Source organism: Parasteatoda tepidariorum, chromosome 8 (assembly GCF_043381705.1).
Source record: "Parasteatoda tepidariorum isolate YZ-2023 chromosome 8, CAS_Ptep_4.0, whole genome shotgun sequence".
In the NCBI taxonomy this organism is placed as follows: Eukaryota; Metazoa; Arthropoda; class Arachnida; order Araneae; family Theridiidae; genus Parasteatoda; species Parasteatoda tepidariorum.
Genome location: NC_092211.1, coordinates 2,058,865 through 2,083,057, shown reverse-complemented (window position 1 = coordinate 2,083,057; position 24,193 = coordinate 2,058,865). Strand labels below are relative to the sequence as shown.

The following is a 24,193-nucleotide window of genomic DNA, read 5'->3' as shown; positions in this document are numbered from 1 at the left end:
CTGAAAGATCTAAAAAACATTAAAACAAGAGAACATGGAAAAGAAAAAGAAAGAAAAAATACTTAAAAAAGAAAAAAAGCTTCAAGAAATAAGAGGAAAAAGAGTAAACAAAAAGGTGATAAAATAATAATGATAATAAACAGCATCGGATGACACAATGATTTAGATCTGACTGTCAAATTATAAGAAAGAATGATATTTTTTTATTTATTTTGTATTTAACATCACTTTAATTTCTAGTTCATAATTTACAGAAGAAAGTTAGCATTTTACAAGTACTTGTATGTTATAATTCACAAATAGTCTTCTTTTTATATATTTGTATAGCTAAAAAATTCATAAAGAGCATTAAAAAATAACCAAAATTAAGTGTTCCTTCACTGGGCAATTTTGTGTTCCTTCACTGGTAAGAGCTGTTCCTTCACTGGGTCTTCTTACTACTTGTTATTTGAACCTCCAAAACTTTAAAACAATATTATGTAAGTTCTCTAAAATTTTCTTGCATAATTTGCAATTAGTAACAAATATGTTGACACTGTCATTTAACTGAAATTACGAATTTTGAAATTAATATGATTTTTTAGAAGGCAAGCGAGGCTTAAGTGTTCCTTCACTGGTTAGTTTACCCTATATATAGTAAAACCTTTTTTTGTGCGGTGGATAGGGACCGTATAAAAGAAATCGTACAAAAAAAATATTCGAAAATTTTATAAATTCTTACATATAATAACAACTCTGTACGATATACAACCTAAAATTTTTTTTATGCGATGGATAGGGACCGCATAAAAAAAGTCGGACTCAGAAAATACATCAATGATTCATGAAATAGATGAGAGAATGCTTTCAATTAAATTAAATAATTAAATTAGACCTAAAGAAATTCAAAAAATATTTAATTCTTCATTGTACATATACATGGAGAAGTTTTTAAATTATACATTAAATAGTTTGTTGCTATTCGTCGTAATCCAAAACGCGCATCTTCTTGTGATGAACTGAAAATCGCTTTCATCGCTTGAAGATAGGATTTCAATTGACTTATTTTTTGGTACCATAATGTCAGTGATCAGTTTTTGTGGAGACGGTCGACTGGTCAATTGCTTGTAAACGTCATGATAGTGAGACATGCATGATCTCAGCTCTTTTTGGAATTTTAAGCGTCTTTCCGCATTGGTATCTATTTTACGAAAATACGTTTCCAATTTTTTCGAAATATGGATCTCTGCATATATTTTATCTGCTGTAATAGATTCCGGTACTTCTTGTCCATTTAAGGGAGTACTTATGATTAAAAAATTAAATAAAAATCATAAAAACTACATATAAATATAAACAAAAGTAATTAATTTATTTACCTTTAATCTCACTACAAAATGAATCCTTAATCACATGAATCGTGTATAAAACTCTGAATACGAAGCGTATAGTATTTGAGATACGCGCAGACGCGAATTTACGAAATAAAAATAATGGTTTAATTTTAAAATACAAAGTATTTTAACACTGCAGACGATTTTTTACTGACTTACTTCAACTTGTTTAGCGTAGAATAAATTTTAAACCGAAGAGAAAATGGAGTTGATAATAAATGAACTAATGAAAATAAATAAACAGAGCATCGCGAAGTCCAGATACATCGTTGTCAAGGAGACTACGCAATTAGAGTTTGTCCACAACATGTATATGCACATTGATAGGAAACATTAAACTGGTGCTAACGCCGCTAAGATTCATATACCGCATAAAAATAAATCGCAAAAAAAAATCGCACAAAAATAAACTTGTACAAAACCAATCGCACAAAAACAAAATCGCATAAAAAAGGATCGCACAAAAACAGGTTTCACTGTATATATTATCTGCTTCCTCTCTATTATCTGCTGATAATAGAGAGGACCTTCGTCAGAAATAAGGTGAAAAAAGTATTTTTGTATTCCTAATTTAAAAGTATTTCCCTGTAATATTAGGTGGACAGGAAAGTAATGTTATTTCGGTGAATTTGATATTTCTTTTCAAGATTTTAATTTCATTTAAACTAAAATAATGATTGTTTCTTTATTATAACGTAATTCTATAATACTACCATATTGCGCTACAGTTTCTGGTAAATGTATTTGATTCGGAATCTTAATATGCTAACCGTTTTAGAATTTGTATTTCTTATATAAATTACAACGCCCGTGGGCTGAGTGGTAGCGCTTCGAGCTCCTGCGTCACAGGTTCGAAAATTGAGTACCAAGCATGCTTGGGAACTAAACAATGAGGGTTCCGCGTTCAGTAGATCACCTGACCGAAACATATGCTCCTGCACCCCAGAGCCCAAGGTCAAGAAAGCTGAGATGGGCACAGTAGGCCTTGGCCCTCTATGGGCTGTCACGCCACTGAGTTTAGTTTATATAAATTACATTAATATGCTGTGATAAATTACCGTCAAAAAGATTCGTTAAATGATTTAGGACTGACTGAGATCAGCTTCATGAACAATGCGAGCTGTGTTTATTATATGAACTTGTTTGATAAGCAAAAATATTAAATAGCTATAATGAACTCACCAAATTTGTTATCGCAATAAGCCTTTAATTTAAAAAAAAACTATAACAAAGCAAATTTTTTTTGTTGACATTTCAATAGAGCTAGGAAAAAGATAAAGAAAAGACCAACTGTTACCATGGTTATCAAGGTAACTGGCCTCCGGGTTTTAATCTTATTTGTGGAAGTGAAAACAACTAAAATATGTTAATCAATAATCTTTTCATTTTTTCATTGGATACTTACAATTGAGCAAAGTAACAAGTTAATGATATGAAATGGTTCCAAGTTAAAGATACTAATTCTTAGTTATCAAAAATAAAACAACTGTATTCAAAAAATAATAAAAAATAGCTTAAATTCAAATTTTTTACGTACAGGTAGAAACATGCGGGCAGATAGCGCTTTCCATTGAATATCGTCTCATCTTATCATGAAGGCAACCAAATTCTTTTAAGCTAATATTTAATTGGCATTCGTTATAGCATTCCTAAAACACAAAAAGCTTGAATGAAATTCATTAAATTTAGAGAGAGATATTCTATCTGCATATTTGCTTAATAAAAGGATCTAAAAACTAGCTTATTAAATGCCATTAAATTAAAGATAGATATCATTACGCATTTCAGTTTACAATTTCTAAGCCTTTTCTGACGCAATCCTATGTCATAAAAAAGCAGGCATTCCAGATCAGATATTGTTAAATCTCCTAATGAGTGCATATTGTTTAATGAAAAAAATAGCTGAATACCCATTTTTTGTGAGGAAGGAACTAAAAAAAATCAATTACACAGTAGTCAATAACACTACGAAATCATTTGCAAAACTTAAAGGCCTATAACGACACAGTTAATAAAGCAAATATATTATTTGCCTATTTGTTATTATTTGCTGTCCTTCCCTCTGGTTGTATTGTTTTCAAATGAAACAAAAAACGTTTTTTTTTGTAGTTCATTTCATCACAACAACAATTAACCGTATTGAGAACTTAGTGTCACGATAACTAATGTTTATTGTTTTACTGCTTCACAACAATACACAAAATTAAATTAAATTATATCGCTGATTTATTCTACTAACGTCAAACTGTTTCTCTTGATTATTCAAAAAAAAAGAAGATATTTTTACTTGAAAAAAACACAAACTTTTATATAACATACCAACCAAAGCAAGATAATATTACGGCAAATGCTAAATAATGTTACTTTATATAGAATCTAACCTTATATAATGCAGAGAAAACGACGATTTTTTGTATTTTTCTTATATTCGAAATGTACGCAAAATAACAATAGATTTTCCTAGTTTTCTGATGGTCGGAACAAAATAAATGCCTGATTTTACATAACTTTAGAAATATTACTTCGGCCTATGCTACCACGTTTTCGTTAATCATCGAGTTTTATCTTAGATAACTAATAAAAAAATCATTTAATATGTGAAACACACTACTGTTTTGGTTCTAACTTATGTTCAAAAGTTAAGGATAATGGCAGCAAATAAAAGTTCAGAAACAAAACAAACGTAACTTATTCATAAAGCCCAGTAAACAAAAACAAAAGTAATAAAAAGATTAAAAAATAATCGAAAGAGATGGTGTATATATGATATCATTCATTAAAACTACGATTTTTGCATCTAAGGTTAATTTAAAAAAATATCTTCTTTAGAAAAGTTTAATTACATAATTGGTATGGTTAGTACATTGCATATCTCCCATGCAGTAAACTACAGTCCGTACAACGATTAGGCATGCTAAGTATTAAAATATAGGGCTTATTTATTCATGCTCTCCGAATTCTGGCACACATGAAGAAAGTGACAAACGGACTTCTGCTAAGCTCGTTGTTTCAGAATGACGCTTCGAAAATTTTGGCTCATCATGGTTCCGATTTTAAAATGCAGTTCTTTAGCTAAGCATAATTCCACCCCAAACGATCAATCCTGTATCACAGTAACGGTTACGCTTGGTGGTGGTGATGGGTAATCCATGTAAAATTCCAACGTGAATCAGACTACAAGGTAATCCTGGATTCCTCGGAAAACAAATCATTATAACCACCTCCAGACTGATTGCTGTGAACAATGAGTTGCCGAGAGTGAAACAGATATCATACAGTGTACATTCCATTCCAATATTTCTCTAACGTTTGAACACGGTTTGCCTTGATGTTGTGGTACCCGTGGTTGCTTGGATGCGGTGCTCTCATTTGGCTATAAGTTTGACATTGACACTCAGTGGTGGCATGTGCTGTAACGTCTGCTGACATTTTCATCTTAATGAAACGCCAAGCCTAGAGATGAAATGCTGGGTAATTCCACGGACGCAATAACCGTCCACCGTGTCGTAACTATTTGGTTATGACACTGAATGCCTTACAGATAACTTGCGAACAAATTTACTTATTTGCAGCCTTTTCTTATAAACCTCTCTCTTACACTTTCGTCATTGTGACGTACTATCGATGTCATCTGGTGGTTCCCTGAAATTTGCCTAGTACTTTTGATGATCTGCGTGATAAATCTAGTGAGGAAATTTTTACCTTTATATTCACTCTTCGAGAGATTCAAAATTATCCTAAATTATTGGTCAGGAATATAATCCAACCAAATTATATACCAAAGAATTTCCAAATGGCAGGAAAGTTGATGGTCTGGTAATGAAAGCCTCAGAAGTGAAAAAACTCTGCTTATAAATACGTTTAGCTTCTGCCCAATACGTTTAGCTTCTGCTTTGTGGTTTTTAATGCCCCCCTTTCCAACCAGCAAACCTGCTTGGTAAAACCAAGCTCGTGGTTTTACCAAGCAGAAACTGAGCAAGCAGGAACAGCAAAAACTGTGACCACGGCTTGGTAAAACCAAGCCGTGGTCACAGCCCGTTTTCAGAGCTGACTCATTCATAAATCTATTCCACAGATCGTACTTTCGTCCCGAACCTCCAATTCATAACCTCCAGATCTATTGATGTGCTATGGGAACATGGAAGACTTTTTGACAAGACAAATTTAACGTACACCAGTTACCATTTACCACACAAGCGAGGCTAGCGAGTCCATGGCTAGAGAGTATGGCCTATCAAGTTATCCCAGCCGTTTTAATAATTCTTTGTCTTAGTGAAAATTGTACAAATTCCAACGAATTACGACGATCATATATTATTTAACAATCTTAAACAATCTTGTAGTTAAACACAGTATAGATGTTTTGTTGTACAATCTTAATATTTTTGATGTAGTATCCTTGCTTCTTTAGAAAAACTGATACGTCTGCTGTTTGTTTCAATTGAAAATTTAGAATTTCTCTTGTAAACATGATCCATGTTTCGATAATTTGCTGTGAAAGAAGTCTTTTCAGGCCACAGTTGAAGGACATTCTAAACCTTATCCTTCTTTATGTGCCAGCTAATATACCATGGCAGTATAAAGAGGGAAATTGAAAAAATTACGTTATCTGTGTTTTTCTAGTGCACTTAAAAATTATAAAATTTTTTTTATTTTTATTTTCTTTTTTTTTATATCCTTAAAATAAACATCAGAAACTATAGCAAGCGGATAGCACAGTTGTAAGTGGATGTGGTGGTTCATTAGTCGCAAAAGTAAATGGCGATTACTTTGAAAAAAATTATACAATTCCTGTTTTTCAGGCTCATTGAGAAAACTGTAATTAGAAATCATAGAATTAATAATGATACTTTAATGTATTTCACTTTTTTAAACTATAAAATAATCATTATAAGCTATAGTATGACGATTGCACAGTTTTAAGTGACAGTGAAAAGCTTTTGAAAATGTTCACATTTATCAGTTCTATATATATATATATATATATATATACACCCAGTAAGCACACACCTCACGGCAAACGTAAGGCCATAAGCTGGCATTCTAGGTCGGGGGTTGACGAGCGCCAGCGAGCAGGGGGCGAAGCCTCCTAGTATATATATATATATAGCTAGATGAAAAGAGAGAAGAAACTTATTATCTTTACTTACTACATTATTCATTGGTCCCCTGCCTCCTCTTTCTTTCCATCTGGACACGTAATCAATGCAATTCGTGTCATATGGATGTGGAAGAAGTTTCTTCACCACCTGTAAATAGAGTAAGAAAAATTAAAACCATTCGATGAATGTGGAATTTGTAACTCTGGCCTCACCTTTGTTTTTCGCTATTTGTGCAAAATTGGTGAAACATTTGTATACACAATCATAGGTGCAGCATCCTATAGATAGTGCAGCATATTGGAGAATGCTACAATTGGCTTGCAATCACAGTTGGATTCCAGGGCCTGCCTAGTTGTAATTTTTCTTTTTTTTTTTCAATTCTATCTATTGCTCGTTGGTATACGGACAGGACTTTTTCAAAGCACTCTGGTCAACTTCCAAGGCAGATAAAAACTTCACGTTTGTTTCATGGCAGTTAACGCATTTGATCTTCGCCTTGCAGGTCTGGGCGTGATATTCGATCTGGTTACAATAGAAGCAGTAGGTTTTATTGCAACTCGTCATTCTGACAGTTTTTCGCCATGTGCCTTACGTGATTATATCGATAACAGCTCAGTGCTCTTAGGTACTCTTTGACGCTGTGGCTTCTTCAGCCAAGGTTTAGTTTTACACTCTTAATCATTATCTTAAAACACTTGGCTCAGGCCCTTTAACTCATTGGAGAAATTTTTTCGTTTTGATTGGGAAAGAAATGTCGAATTTTTTCTTCTTCTAAGATCTTTATTACTGTATGCCTAAAATTAATCAAGGTTATCTTTTGTTACGACCTATTCTACTTACAATAATGGAAGCAACACTTACAGTTTTTGACATTTTTAAAATTTTTCAAGAAATACACATATTATTTTTTATTACTTAAGAAGTGTTTAGATCATGCTTTTTCTCTTACTTATCAATAAATTTTAAATTTTGAATTCAAAAGTTTGAGAGGCTGATTATAAATCACGAAAGAAATTTAGTATTTTTGAGCACCCTGTGGCTGAAAATATAACAATAAGCAGGTAATTTAGATCGATTCCTTTGATAGTCATTTGAAATAATTGTAAAAAGAAATCTTAAACTTAGTTTAGTTTATTATATTTATAAACTCAGTTCAGTTTATTGCACTATATCGTAGCATAGAAAAATACCGATTAAAAGTTTGATTATTTTCACCTAATGCGTAGAACATATATTCAGCTAGTTAATGGCATAAAGGTATGAGTTTTAAAATATAAATAGAGTTACCTTCTTTAAATGAAAAGTATGCTGTTGTGTTTTCAAAGATAAAGTGAAGCCTTCAATGTGAGGATTGACAATGCGGTACGGATTGTGAATGGATATTAGCCCTTCTGGAGGATGATAAAGATATATATATTCCCTTTCATCGATGGATATATTGAGAACTATAGCTGAAATAATTGAATGAAATATAATAAATAGCAAACGAATAGTATTATGCTTATTTAATTTTTAAAACATAACTTATCGAACTAGGTGAAAGACAAGACAGAAAGCATAATGTGATTTTTTACTTTTAAATGATATTATTTATCTTTCATTTTCTTTTTGTTCATGCATTATTTTTTTTTTGTTTGAAAACCATTAGACACTTTAAGTATTCTCATATATTGATTAGATACTTGGGACTACAATAAACATTTTTAAATGTATAGTTTGTTCTCTAATTTTCCATTCTGTTATACGTTCTTAAGATTCGTGTGAGGACGAAGGAAATTTATGCCCATTAGGATTTGTTTGTTAATACGCATATGAAGTATTAAAGAAAGAGGAAGAAAGTAAATGTTCACAAACTCTTACCAATATTTCACGTCTGCCCACTGTTCAATGCCCATTAATGAAAACATCTCAACCCCAGTTTTGAAAACTAATGTAACATTTTTAGGGATGAACTAGCAAAGTTTGAAATACATCAAAAACTACAAATCACATCAAAAATGCATCAAAGTATCAAATTTTTAGCTTGAATCATATTTTATTGAGAAAAAATGTGTCATCATATAAAAAAAAAATGGATTGAGCTAGAGCTACGATGCAATTCCCTATTAACTCTCTTTAACACGGCTGCCGACTAGAAATAGACATTTCCAAAAAGGGCGCAGAGACTCATGTGCACATTTAAATATTATTACAGAAAAGGATGTCACAGTTGATGTCAAGATATCAGGCAATTAAGGGCTTCAAAAACTAAAAGATTCAGGAAATTTTTTTTTCTAAATTGTATGCAATCATTTTGATTGGATTTTAAAAAAGGGAACTGAATTTCAAGTTCACACATAAATATTCACATGGAATAGAATAGAATTGATGTTAAGACATCACGATGATTATGGCCTTCAAACATCAAAAACTAAAAGTGTGAGAATAAAGTATATTTTTAGTTAGAGTTGCTTCAATATACAGTAAGAGGGAAAACAGTACACCGTGAATAACTTATCATTCTAATGATTTGAATTTCATGCACTCTAGCTCAACTGTTAATAACTTGAAAGCCTTACCGAAAATATGATAATCAATTAATTTAAACGAAGTACTGGATATTAACTTTGTTGTATTTTTAAACGAACAAAGAAAGATTTATTTTGACCAAAATAAATAAATAAATATTCCAGTGCTAGTATGAATTGAAGCACCATACAATACTCCAACCATTTACTAATTCTTAATTTCATGGGATTTATCAAAAGATGAGCACTTCTTACCTCTCTAGGTAAAAATATGTGACTTGAGAAAAGCTGATTTTAAGACGAAACTTTGAATAAATAACTTTAAACGAAATGTACGGGTTTGCAAATGGCTTCAATTTAGAAAATGGTTATGCTTTTTTCTGTTTTCTGTGAGTAGGTTTCAGTATTTTTTGCAGTAATTTTGGAAACTTTTGAGTGTTACCGAATGTTTGATGTAAAAATCCTCACAATATTACATGATATAGCCTAACCTGAATTTTGTTAGGAAATTTGTTAGGAAGGGACCTTTAGACTGCTTAGTGTAAAAATACTTCTCTTTTAATTTTCTTATTTTTTCAAATAAGAAAAATTAAAAGAGAAGTTTAATTTTTCTTAATCTTCTTATTTAGTTTTCCTAAAGTTTAATTTTTCTTACAGCTCTATATTTTTCTAATCTGGATGCTCATTCATTTTGACACGATAACAGATCTACAAAATATGTTTACCTGAAATTATAATTATTATATATTTAATAAACAAAGTAATCTTTGCCTTTTGAAGAATATCAAGTTTAAGTACAATCGATTAATATTAAACAATTTTGGACTTATCATCCATAAAAAGAAAATTTTAATAAATCAAGGAGTTTTACTTCAAAATAATGCCTATTCAGATCACTTAAGAAGTCAATAGTCAAATCAGCAATCATTTGATGAAATTTACCATTAAAATTGAACATCATTGATGGGTAGTGCTGACATTGTTGGACAATGCTGATGCTGGCCATGTTATCAATAGTGTGCATTTTATAGATTTTTTTATGCAATTCACGTTCGAAGAAGTAATAAGTGTTTAACTTTCTTAGAGGTTATTATTACTCGTAATTGCATGAAATTCTAACTTCTGTTCATCGGAAACCATTTGTGGTTTCAGTTGCCACTCATAACCTAAACATCACCTTAAGCAATAGATAGCTGCCTTAAGCTCACTTGTTTACCGTACTTCTTAAATTTGTTCAAATAGTTATCTCCTCAATGAAGAGCTCTTTTACCTGAAATGTATCGTCATAGACCGTGGTTTTCTTTCTAATATCATTGATTTTATCTTAAGAATCTCGCAATCCATTAAACTCTCTAATTCGAATAAATTGACTATTTTTCCTTACTATCCTAATACTTTTTCCCGAATTACTAGGATTTTGACTTAACTTATGTTTAAAAACGCAGTTTCTGTGCCTGTAAACAAACTAAATTTTCTAACTTAGAAGACTCTATTGCAGATATTAATAACTGGCGAATTCATCTAATTTCGTGTTAATGTATGCATTGTGCATTGAACCAACTAAGCGCGCCCTGAAACTTCGACTTCAACACAAAAGAAATATCCAAAATCACGCTATTAATTGATTTTTCTCTAAACCTTATAGTTGGAAGTCTGATCACGGGTTTAAGTTTTCATCAGCCAAAACCATTCAACATTGCTCTTTATAAGCAGAACTTGATTCCTGAGAATCATTCCGTGTTCTGAAAAATTCTAATAATTCAGTTAATGATTCATTTAATGTACCACAGTTTCCCAACATTTAGAAATCAATTCCAGCTCAATCTCCTGCATACTGGTGGGGATCCCGGCCAACCTTCAGTCTTATTTTCTATCTTTTATTATCTTCTTCATATCTGTAACTCTGTCTCTATTGATTAAACCACCCTGCACGTGTTGTTTCTTTACTGTCCAGCAGTGAACTGATTGTAAAGACACGGTTCTCAGTGGAACAGCAAAGTCAAGCACCACTGGCTGCGGTCAGTAAGCGGGTGGATGACCACTTTGATCAGCCTGAGTAGGGATCAAGGTTGCATGGTATTGGTCTTCGTTAAATTGTTCTACCGTATTTGACTTCGGGTGCAGGTCATCAGGCTACCAAAGCAGGGGCTCATTCCCTCTGCAGAGGATCAAAATTGTGATGGCATGTCTTCAGATCATCCTCAGGGATGTTTCCCAGACCGTCGGATATAGCTCTTTGTGCAACTCTAAAGCGACGTAAATAATATACCTACCAACCTTTTTTTCTCTACTATCATTTGGGGTTTTGGCACTGAGGAAGGTTCTAGGTTATAGAACGGAAACTATTATATGATTATGACTATTATTGTTCTTTCAATTGTGCTTTGCTTATTTTTTTTAAAAATTTAATTATTTACTTTTTTATTTTAAGTTCACAATATACAATGGCTACTCTATCCTTTATAGAAATTATTAATCGTTTTACTGTTATGCCCGAAGCCGTGAACGGGACCTTTTTGATTGGCCAGTGCACCGCTAGGGCAGTGTATTATTTTTTTACAAAACGCCACTGATTCGCTCGACATTTGACGTTTTTTAGTTTGTCTAATAGGGGTCTTAAGCAATCTTGGAAATATTGGGCTGCTTTCAAGGACATCGCTTTTCATTCAGGCAAGAAATGTATGAATATACCCGATTTCATAATGACATAAAAGCGAGATGGGTGATTGACTCATTACGGAAAATAATTCATTCTATGTTTAAAATTATTGCGTACCGATGCTAAACTTCGGAAAAAGATGTAAGTATTCAAAGAATCCTGGAGAAGAATTTCCTTTCTTCTCCAGGGAAATGTTCTTTACCGTTCTATAACTTTCTTTAGAAAAACTTTGAATAAAAATACTTTATTTTTGCTATAATTTAAAAATTAATGCTAAGCATACTCTTAACAGTTCTGAATTTATGTAGTTTATAAGAATACAAAACTACTTGAAAAAATAATTTTGTATTCTTAGCTGAAACAACAAACTATTTTCAGGCACATTATTTGAAGAAAATGAAACACTTTAGTGTTCCTTAAAAATAAGTCAATAACTATACAACCCTTTTTGCATGGCATTGGATAAATGGATTTTATAATTGTGTCAAATTTCGTATTTGCTTAAAGAGTTTTCGGGGCATGTAAAAATATGCTAATAGGAAAATTAATATGAAGGAGTCTTTCTAGACTAAATCATTAGGATTCAAGATTGCGAATCATATTTGGAAAGCCAGAAAACCAAATCACTCAGTTTTTTATTCAGGGGATTCGTGACTTAACCACTACGGCGAATAGTATATGCATTTTCAGGGTGGAGACAACCAGGCTATAAAAGCTAAAACTATTTTGTCATTTGTTCATTTGTCAACAAAGTGATAATAGTTTGATTTATTTATATCATTATTGGTTTATTTATGTGAGAATAAAAATTAAATCATTACAATTTGAACTAACATTGATTACGTAAGTTAGGAATAAAGCAGTAATAAGTCTGGCAAATTATACCACATTTAAACAACCAGTTTTAAAGTTTTTTTTTTCCATTTTGATTCTGTAGGCAACTCATGCAATGCAGTTATGACTCAGGTATCAATTCAATGCAATTATGACTCAGGACAGAAGTTAAAATATTGTCTTCTCCAATTGATATTTAAGGTGAGGTTCTCGAATCATTAAGATAGAGTTTTAATATTGTATCAAATATCAATATTTATTATACATTATTCGATAATATAGTCAAAATTAAATTATTTTGATTATGAGATCAAAAGTTTTTAAAAGGGTACAAAAAGTTTTTGGTCCATGGTAAACTTTTTCAAAATCCGAGCCTCTTGATGTGAGCTACTTTTTCCCGAGACATTTCCATAAACTTTTCCCTAGAGAGAATCAGCAGAATTCTGAAAGATAGATATTATTTCGTCGAATTTTTTTCAACGATGTTTATTTAAAAATTATAGGCTTAAAAGAACTAGTTATTTTACAGTCATTATAAAGAGTTTACATTTTCTTCAATTTTTTTCTCTTACATTTTCTTCTTACTCCAGAAGAACTAAAATTTTTCTTTAAATAATTACCTAGAAAAGTAAAAATTTACTTTGAAGACATTTAAACTACAACTTCAAAACAACTAGTTTAGTTTATGTCTTTTAAAAAAAACTACAGTTTTCGTGTATAAAAGTCTTTTAATTGTCATTTTTAAAGCTTTTCTGAAGAATATTTTGGCAATACTGGCTGGTATAATTTCATAACATTCTATTTAAAAAACATTTTCTCTAACATGAATTAATATTATTTAATTTAGAATAATCCATTTCCATTTTTTAACTAAGTTAATTTTCACCTTAAAAAAGGCAATTTGCAATTCATTGTTAAAACCTTTTGTTATGCCTCGTGGGAAATAGCTTTAAAATGTTCAGTGAACGAAATTTCATGATATGAGGAAACAAAAATTTATATCTTACTCCCACTCGAAGTCACTACACTTGGCTTTGCATTTGGTCTTCCAAAAACAGTATTCAAAGTCCAACAGCCACTCAAAAAACCATACACACTTGATGTGGAAACACTTGACTTTTTGAAATATGACAGACTGGAAAGAAAAAATAAATCCGTTGAAAAATACAAATGCTTATAACGCATTGCATTTTAATATGCATTGAAATGCATATAATAAATTGCATAATTCCAAAATATATATTCCATTGAAATGTATTAAATTATGGAATTTTTTCTTGAAATTGACTTATCCAAATATGACGCATATGACCAATATGACTCAGACAGTAAAGAAAATGAATATTCTAGCGGAGGAAGTGCTACGCAGATATTTCAATGAAGGGCCCCTCATCAAAGCATTTGTTTAATTTAAATAGGTACAACTATGAGAATTTAGTCTTATTCTATTCTTATGGTTGTAGTTGATTCTAGATTCCTGTTAATAAACGACAACATTCGCCGACGATTCTCTGGAAAATAAGTTATGGATTCACCGGTCTGATCTCCTAATTTTTCGCTTTAGCTTTGGGAGAACAATTGCAACACTTTATTCCTGTTTGAGAGCCATTTCGAGGTGAAAGAGTAACTTGATGTAAAAATTGGATAGGCTTTCACCATAACCACTCAAGTACTTCTTGTTTAGAATAACATCACGCTTTGAGAGAACTGTAATCCAAGCTAGACTCACTATACATTATAGTCACGTAAGTACAAATGCAATTCTTCCTCCCTCTTTGATAATCATTTCGAAGCTGGGGTGTAACTTCCTCCAAAAATGGGATACAGTACTCAAGTACTTCGTGTTTAAAATGCCCCATCATGCTGAGAATCATACATCAAATAAAACTCATTATTATTATGGTATCAAAAAGTAGATTTTTGGTCAAATCTGTACATTGAGATTTACTGATTGTCAACCACGACTTCTGAATGATAATAACAGTACAGTATGGAAAAAAAGTGAACATTTTTATTGAGTTGTGCATACCATGCATAAGTTTATGAGATCAGACACAAAAGCATATTTTATCCAATTTAAACATCCTCCTTGAACTTCGATTTTTGACTATCAAAATATCGGTACATCCGCAAATCTGAAAAATAGGATACAAGACATCTATGCATAATAGAGGTTGAGACAGCCTTGGAGATGGTATCACAAGTTAAAATTTAAATTGACATTAAAAATACAATCACCTGTATTTTTAGCTTTTCTCATAGTCTAGAGTATTATACGTTATATTATTAAATTTGGCATCTTTTTTGAGTTGAGTTATTGTTGTTGAGCATGATATTGACATAATCTCTTGTGCGAGGGGAGGAATATTTGTTAGTACTTGAAGTGCTGCCATGGGGGGTAGAATAATAGGCCCGTTTAAAAGAAATTTTCTTTGAATAGATAGTAGAGTGCGATAAATGCGTGAAGAGATATTCGTTGCCCATAGGCTGCAACCATGAGCTAATGAGGGAATTATTACTGTATTGGATTATAAATTTCTCGCTTTTTGGTTGATACCTAACGATTTTTGGTTAATTTTTTGAAGCGAATTTAATAATGTATTAGATTTTGTTTTTAAAAATATTAATGTGAGAGCCCCAGTTTAATTTTTTATCAATGACCACTCCTACATGCTCCACTAGAGAGAGATTTAGAGCATTTTGAATAAGTCATGTATGAATTTCATTAAGGGAATTATTTCTAATCTCTTCCAAATTTCTCCTTGAGTTGGCAAAAGTCAGTATAATCAGATCGTCTGCAAAAGTTTGAATCATAAAATTTTCGGAATGTATGTTAAGCAAACTATTAATAGTATGATTCCATGCTGTAGGACCAATACATGACCTCTGGGACAACCTTTTGAAATGTTTTTAGTTGCGTAACCTTGATCAGTTGAAAGAATTGCTTGTCTATTTGTGTTTATACTTTCTATGAAAAGGCAAAGATTAGAGGAAATATGATATTTTAATAACTCATAATTAATTATACTACATTGAATGTTGCCAAAAGCACTTTTAATATCTAACGATACAGCTGCAACGTGTTTGTAAATATTTTTTAGGTGTGTTAAATTATCTTTAAAATTATCCAAAGCTAATTTGACTGACTTGCCGAATCTGAAACCGTATTGAAGATCTGAAAGGGTGTTTATATTTTTTAAATGAAAATTTAGTCTTTTAATGATAAGTTTGTCCAAAAATTTACCCAAGCAAGGTAGAAGGATGATTAGGAGATAAGATGTTAAATGTTTTGGATTTTTGCCTTTTTTTAAAAAGTAAAACCTGACCTTTTTTTAAATGATGTGGAAAATAATTTAAAATAAGACATTTGTCGAAAAATTTAAGAATTAAAGTACTGAGAAATGAGAATAAAATTTTAACTACAATGTAATCTGTTCCATCCATGCCAGGTGCTTTTTGTTGTTAAGAGTTTTAATTAGTCGTTGTAACTCATTGTGTGTAAATGGGTCGTCCGGTATGTTATTTTTGTAAATTAGCCGATGTGAAGGAATAATATCGTCGGGATAAGGATTTTTAAGAATGCTGTTTGTTTCGTCTAGTTGAGAATTATTGTTGTATATACACTCTATAACAAAAAAATCGACGCACCAAGAAGCAATCATCCGATTGCTTTGAAATTTCGTATGCATGAATGTTTTGAACAGATATGGCTGGAATGATGCCGACTTGGGACGTATAGTCTTTAGCGAGGAATCCCGCTTCCAACTGTGTCCTGATGATCATCTAAGACGTGTTTGGAGACGCACAGGGCAAAAGGGGGATCCTGCCTTCACTATTGCACGCCACACCGGCCCTCAACAAGGCATTATGGTCTGGGGTACCATTTTCTTTGACAGTCGGACCCCTTTGGTCGTCATTAGAGGTACACTTACTGCACAGCGGTACGTCGACGACATCCTAAGACCTGTTTTGGTACCGTTCCTTTTGCAGCATCCTGGGCTGGTTTTTCAGCAGGACAATGCCAGACCACATACGGCACGTGTTGCTATGAATTGTCTGCAAGCTTGTCAAACTCTTCCTTGGCCTGCCAGATCACCAGATCTCTCTCCCATCGAGCATATCTGGGATGTGATGGGAAGGCGATTGCATCTGCCACGGAATGTTGATGACCTCGTTCGACAATTGGATCTAATTTGGCAGGAAATACTGCAAGAGACCATCCGGGAGCTTTATCGGTCTATGCCACGCCGCGTGGCAGCTTGTATCCAGGCTAGAGGCGGGTCAACACCTTATTGAACTTGTTTTTGCAACTCTTCAATAAATTATTCAATTGTTCTGAAATTGTAATCATTTACTATTCTGTACATTGTCTCCCTATTCACCAATTTTCGCTTCAATCGGACAACTCCTTCTTGGTGCGTCGATTTTTTTGTTATGGAGTGTAGAATACTTGAAACAAGGGTGAAGATGTTATAAATCTGTTCTTAATTACAAAGTATATTTCCAAACGCTTGCCTGGTTTGCTCGCTGGTTGACAAAAGTTAAAAAATTTATTGTAGGCTTGTCCCGTTTCTTTCTTTATTTTTTTAAAAAGTGTTTTAATAGTGTTTCTATTGTTGGTTATTTTTAGATTGACGTCTCAATTCGTTTAATTCATACTGGTGCGTTGGACAATCTGAACAGAATGCTTTATGATGTACCTACGTTGAATTTCGATGTATATTTCTCATTGGAATATAAACAATTTTTGCAAGCTGTGGTTGAGCTGGTGCAGTGAGAAGAATCATGTTGCGATCCACAATGTTCACATGCTATTCTGTTCTTTCAGTTGTTTTGGGGGTGACCTAAAATTTGGCAATGTCTACACCGTAACAGTAGTATTCTTTTACTTAATTATGCATTGAAAACATAGCATGAAAACATAATAAATTTTTAGCAGTTGAATTGCCGATTGGAAGTTGACTCTTATTATGCCAAGTCTTTTATAAATGTCATTTTTGTGCAGAATTGACTTGGTGATTGTTATAGTGTCTGTGTCATCTTTGAAATCGCAATTGGCTTTAGGAGTTTCTATTGCCTCTTCATCACTGTAGGATGCCGGAACAATCAGAAGAGGCAGGGATAGTTGCCGTTTTAGTTTTTCTTTATAGGAAATACCAGCGTTCTCCATACTTGCCTTTATATTCTCAATTTGTTTGTTATTGCGGTATTTTATTTCCTCAATTTTGTCATTTACAAAGAATTTTTTAATTGACGGGTTTAATGATTGTTGTTTCTATTTTCTTGGGAATATTCCTTGTGTTGCTATCTTATGTGACTGGAAGGACTAAAGAAGTAGGTGGGGCTGGGTTTTTTAAGACATCGCTATAAGTTGGTGTCTGTTTTCTTGTTCTCTTGATGTGATTAGAAATGACGTTTATTTGTTCTTGAATACTTTGTAAATGTGCCGTTAGAGTTGACTCCACAATTTCTTTTGTAATGTCTGATAGACCTGTGTTCAAATTTTCTGTGGATACCGATTTGTTCAGTTTCAATGGAGATTGATGTTTGTTGTGTTCTATGAGGTCTTTTATCTTGTGAAGAGTATCCCTGCACTCATTACCTGGTATAATTTGGAGACTGTACTTTCCATTATACTTGTGTTCAATATTATTGATTAATGTCAATAATAATACGTCAAGTTCATTTGAAGTATCAAGAGTAGGCTAGTTTATTTCCACTGATGCCTCTACTGATGAAGATTCTAACGAGGAGCCTCTATGACTAGGACTTTTCTGGATATCTACGAGTATCTAGGAGTTGAACTTTGCTGAATATCTAAAGGTTCAGATTTATTCATTGGTTTTCTAATTCTTCCTGATGAAGATGGTGTTGATCTAACTGATCGTCTGGTTGATATTTCAACGAGGAAAATTATTTAAACGATTATGCAATATGAAATAGTATATAATACGAGTAATTACTTAAAAAAGTATTTAATAGCGTTTAAGAGTCCCGTCTGATCCCCGATGAAGCCATAGAAAAATAACGTGAAGGCGAAATAACGATGTTCCTTTGATTAACGGTTTTAACACCAAAAACAATTATTCTTGACATAGATAAGATTTTAATGACTGACAATAAAAAAAGAATGAAGAATTTCCTCATAAATGAGCTATTATATGTAGTAACGTTAGTTATAAAAGGACTATCTATGAAAAAATGAAAGAAAACCCTAACATATGTGGGAAATTATTATTTATTATAACATATTATTTATTATAACACCATTACTTATTATAAATAATGTGTTGGACAACACTATTACCCAACACATTATTCAACACTATTACCCAACTCTAAGGTATGTGTAATAAACAAAATGATTACCATTGTGTACGTAGACTTCTATGTTGATTGAAGACAACAAGTAAAAGATATTAAGTAAAAGTAATACAAGTAAAAGGTATCAAAAGAAATATAACAATGCAATAATGTAATAATAAAAATAATTGGTTGGAAAATTCATTATGTAAAATTGAATAGTTAATATAACTAAATTTTTCGATAGATAGTTTAATTTTGATTTTCAAATGGAGAGAATCGACAAAAAATTTTGAAAAATGATGTATTTGTAAAAAATTATATGAAATCAATGAGATAAAAATAAGACAGTTATATTTATCAATCAGAAAAGGATAAAATAAAGGCATAACACAAGAAATCAGAGAATTAAAGTGTAGTAATCATATTAAAACAAGAATCAAAATCAACGTACACAAAATGGCGAAAGTTAACATAGCGAAAGCCTATAACATTGATATCTCAATAATAAAATTAATGTCTATATATAAATAGCCATAAGATCTGAAAATTGTGAAATTGAAAAAAAAATGCATGTACAAAAGAAAATAAATAATGAATGAGTTATTAAAATTGAAGAAAGGAAAATTAAAATTAGCGATAAGAATAAATGCAAAAATAGCCGGATACCATAAGCCTAAATCAATGGAACATCAGAAATTAATCACTTAAATTAGAAAAAAATAGCCCCATCAGAGGCCGAAAAGATTCTTTATCAATCCGAGATCTATTTTTGCGTTTTCTGAAATCAAAGTAGCACTTCGTAATTATAACTCCATGTTTTTTTCTAATTTAATTTAATAATTTTCTTCTTTTCGTCGATTATAATTTATGAATTTAGCATTGCTCTCGCAAAATTTTCTTCATAAGTATGATTTACAACAATCACTGTTTTCAATACATGAAATCTTAAGATTCTCAACACCTAATTCAGCGGCAATGAATTGCAAGTCTTCTCTCCTTACTTTTAGCATGGTGAGCCATTTTTTTACAATAATATGAAAACAGTCCCAAAAAGGGTTACTCACATGATTTTTCTTAGGAAATCAGTTCGTTTCTTGGCACATGCTGCTCCAAAATGATGAGCATTACAGTATTCGAAACAGATATATCAATTAACATTTAAAAAACAATATTTCAAGTAATCAGGAAAATGAAAGGGCACTCAGCTGCATAATACATACACACACAGATATATATATATATATATATATAGTCTGGTTGGTAATTTATTTTCCCCCAGATTTTGAAGCAAAAGTGTCGTTTCAACCATCAATGTCCTGTCTGAAAAAGGCATTTCGAAGTGCTCTGTTTTAAAAAAAGTGATATTTTATATCTTATTTTATAAAAAAATAATAATAATATCTGAAAAAAATAAAATATTTAAATTTAATTTTTTCTATACTATATGCAAACTAAATGCTGCTGGAAAGTGATGATTGCTCAGAAAAATATCCCATGAAAATTTAAAAATTGCAGAAAGAAGCGAAATTTGAATTGATGCCTTTCTCAAGATTTTAAAGTACAAACGTTCCTGTACACAGACAAACTTTAAGTTTTATATATGAAGATATGTAAAGCGAAACAAAGGGGCTTTTATTAATAACCACCCAGTATTTATCAAACAAAATTTAAACTTCAATGCCTAGAACTACCTTCGTGTTTTCTTGTTACATCACAACATAAAAACTTACTCACAATCTTCGGTATGTTTACCATGCTCAACGAAAGAACAGCCACGTATTACATCATTTAAATTTTGAATATACTCTAGACGTTCATTGGGTGGAAATGTAGCTATGTCATTATATCTAGAAAGAGGTAGAACCTGTATAAAATAAATGATTTTCAGTATAGAGCAAAATATATATACCATATATATATATATATATATGGTATATATATTAAATATATATAAGTATATATATATATGTTTTAGAACATATTTTTATAGTATATATATAAATGTTTTAGAACATCCAGTTATTGTTCCAACATATATTTTCAACACTCAGATTATTAAATATTATACGTAAATGTTCTGAGCTATACACGTAAAATTAGCTGAGCATTGTCATCACCTCGCCAGGATATTTTTAATTTTTCTGAAATTAGAGAGAACAGCAAACTTACATTATTTCAGATTCCAACATTATCCAGAATATTCCACTCTCAGTACAAGATATTTTCAAGAAAATGTTTTGATTATTATTTTAATTATTTTTTAATCACATGTTACACATACTATAAGAATTATATTTATTTTAATTGTATCTCCTCGTTGAAATAGCACCATACCTTACAGTCTTAAGGAGAAAAAAATGTTTATGATATTAATTTTTAAAAATAAAAACTTTTGAGTTTAGAAATGTATTTCAAACAGGTTTTAAGTTAATAATTATGAGAAAGTTTTTCATTTAAAATAATGATTTAAGCATGTGTTTGTAGGAAATTAGTGGTATTGTGTAAACCATACAATCTCTGAACAATGTGGATGCTAATGGAAGTATTTCCTGGTTTTGCACCTCAAGCAGGAAGTGGAAAATTGCTAATTGTAATCCCACTCTTAATTTTTTTAATGGCATTTGTTTTTTGGTCACAATTTTAGTTTGATGATTCGAATCATACTTTTGAAGAGATTTAAAAACTTAATAAAAACTTTGGAAATTATTAAACAAATAGCAGAAACAATTTGAAAAAAAAAACGATCCTTTTTAGAGGATTTTATTTAAAAATTCTTTATACCCCTAAATAACTTTCCTTGCTTTTAAGGTTTAAAACAATTCTCATCTTTAATAAAATATTTACTGTTTAAACAATGCACTATCTCTCCTAAATCAAATAAATTGCCATTTTATTATTGAAAATCACAATGACAAATTGATGAAATGAAAGACCCGAAGTCGGAAGAGAAATTAACTGCAATGATTTCATGCAATCCTGCTGAAGAATTCAATCGAGAACAGAGTTTATAATTACTAACCATTTTATCTAGAAAAGTGCCATTTTCGCAATTACGCTCTGCTAAGCAATCACATTGAGCTGAATCTTGATATTCTTCCCACAATGACTTGCACCAATCTGGTTTAATCTCCTCACATATTTTCGATATATTTGATCTGCAAAATTGAATGACAGAAAGAATCTTTTAATTTCTCACTAATTTATTTAAAAATGAAATTATTGGGGCAAATATCATTGCTGAAATGTAAATAAAATTACTGAGATTAATTCTAAATGGAAATTTTTCCGTTATTTTGCTTCAAAAAACATACTTTGCTCGCTCTATTACTTTTCAGAAATTCTGTGTTTTCGATATATTTGTTAACAAATTGTATTGCAAACAAAATATATTGCATACTGCACGGTACTATAATCAAATATAAAAATCGAAATTTGTGTTGAGAAATTATATGAAGCTTGATTTTATTTTACATAAAAATAACTGCGGGAAATATTGTAAGCCTAGCTTAAATATTCGTAGAAGTAAAGAAATTTTTAGAAATTTTTTTTTCTTTTTACTAGCGCTTTCGTACTATAACTTCAGAAATATTAAATGAAATTAAACAAAATTTTTGTAGTAATTTATAATTAATAATAAAAAATATCATTTCAAAACTTGAAAAAATTCGTTGAGTTTGAGAATTAAAATGAAGATAGACCTTAATTTAAATAAAAAAATGTTGAGAATTCCTCTCAATAAAAATCCCGCTCTAAAAAATTTGACTGAGAAGCTCCAGGAGTGATGAAAAACAACGATTGATATTAAAGATTAACAAACTACAAAGAGATTTATTTTATTAATTATTATGCGTCATCATTCGACAGACTAGAATGACGTAAAAAGGAATATCGGATGCACACGCAGATATCTCCAAAGTGTGTATATAAGTGCATATTTTTATATCGTAGAATATTCCCTTTAGAATATCCCGACTCATTCCCGTTTTATGTATCTCCTCTAGATTCAGAGGGAGCTTGCATACGTTTTTCGAGATAATCATATAATTTTTATCTTCTTGATGTCTTTTATCTCTCCCCCTGAATTTATCAGCTATTAGAATCCAGAGTGTTGTATAATTGAGTAGAATTGAGGTGAATTTTATTGAAAACTTTTTCCTGAAACATTTTTCTTCTACACTTATCAGTTATATTGAAAATTATACGATACTAGGGGCCCCCTGTTCGCTACCGCTCACCAACCCAGATGACTGCTTCGCAATAATTGTTTTTTCTTGCCAGAAAACAGTTTTTCTACCATAGTTAAACACATTCACTTAACATCTATGTACTAAAAGTAGTTCTGTTTGCTTGCGCTTTTGCGCCTCTACTTCCCACTTCCAAATATTACTATCTATTAGTATTATAAGCATTTAGATCTCTTGGTGAACAAAATTGATTTTTTAATCATCATTTTTTTTAAATAACATTTATATTCTTAATACATTATATTCTTCAAACAAATTTGATGAGTTCACAACCATAATTTAAAATTTTTCCTCATAATTGACTATTGAGTATAGTAAAGTGCGGCAAGCTCTCTGCTTATAACTTATTTCATTCATAATAGCAGTACTGAAAATAAACTTTTAATTGGGTATACTATAGCCTACGTCACAGGTTGTGTTGTTCCTACTAAATTTAACCCATGAACGGTATTTTCTGCGAGCCTAACTTCAAGCCACAAATAAACAAACGAAGTGCTCGATCGTTTAAATAGCTGCTCGCCAGATTTTATTGCATTATAAAGAAAAGTTATTGAAACTAAATACAACTAAATAAACAACAACAACTAAAACAAATAACAACAACTACTAATAACAATAACTAAATAAACAACAACTAAATTCCATTCGTTTAGCATTGCGTCATATGTTGTTCTTATTAAATCGAAGTAGTTGTGTTTTTTTTATATTATACCCAATTAGGGATGCAATAATATTTAAAGGAAAACAACGACTTTTGTTAATTTTATGCTGATGACAACCTAAACAATATGGAAATGAATGGGGGAAAACTGGATCCGACTACGTGATTTTCCGACCAATAAAAATGCGCCGATAACAATGGAAAACGGTATCAGACCATTATGATTTTATGTTATACTAGGAGGCTCCGCCCCCTGCTCGCTAACGTTTGCCAACCCCCTAAAATTTCTACGCAATCCTATGCGGTTCACTCCGTGAACCATGGCTCGCTGCGCTCGCTCGCCAATGAACACAATGTTCTAGCACAAAGACATAGTATATTATCATCAAAGACATAGTATTTTATCATCAAAGACATAGTATTGTACTTATGTAGAAGAATTCTACCAATGTTCTTATTGGCTTTTAAAAAAGTATATTAGCTATTTAGATTGTACATGGTGAAAAA

The 24,193-nt window shown here is 31.4% G+C and overlaps 2 protein-coding genes across 2 annotated transcripts in view; both read right to left on the bottom strand.

Annotated features, from left to right (window-relative positions):
* The window catches only part of LOC122270540 (FMRFamide-activated amiloride-sensitive sodium channel-like), a 119,001-nt gene that overhangs the window by 17,811 nt on the left and 76,997 nt on the right, over positions 1-24,193 (bottom strand). The window lies entirely within an intron of this gene.
* Positions 2,903-24,193, bottom strand: part of LOC107438537 (uncharacterized) — a 35,023-nt gene continuing 13,732 nt past the window's right edge. Inside the window, exons 6-11 of the mRNA XM_043048210.2 lie at positions 21,801-21,936; positions 20,512-20,645; positions 13,483-13,610; positions 7,763-7,926; positions 6,524-6,622; positions 2,903-3,022 (exon numbers count right to left, since the gene is read on the bottom strand). Of these exons, the coding sequence (XP_042904144.1) occupies positions 2,903-3,022; positions 6,524-6,622; positions 7,763-7,926; positions 13,483-13,610; positions 20,512-20,645; positions 21,801-21,936 (781 nt within the window). The remainder of the gene's footprint in view (positions 3,023-6,523; positions 6,623-7,762; positions 7,927-13,482; positions 13,611-20,511; positions 20,646-21,800; positions 21,937-24,193) is intronic.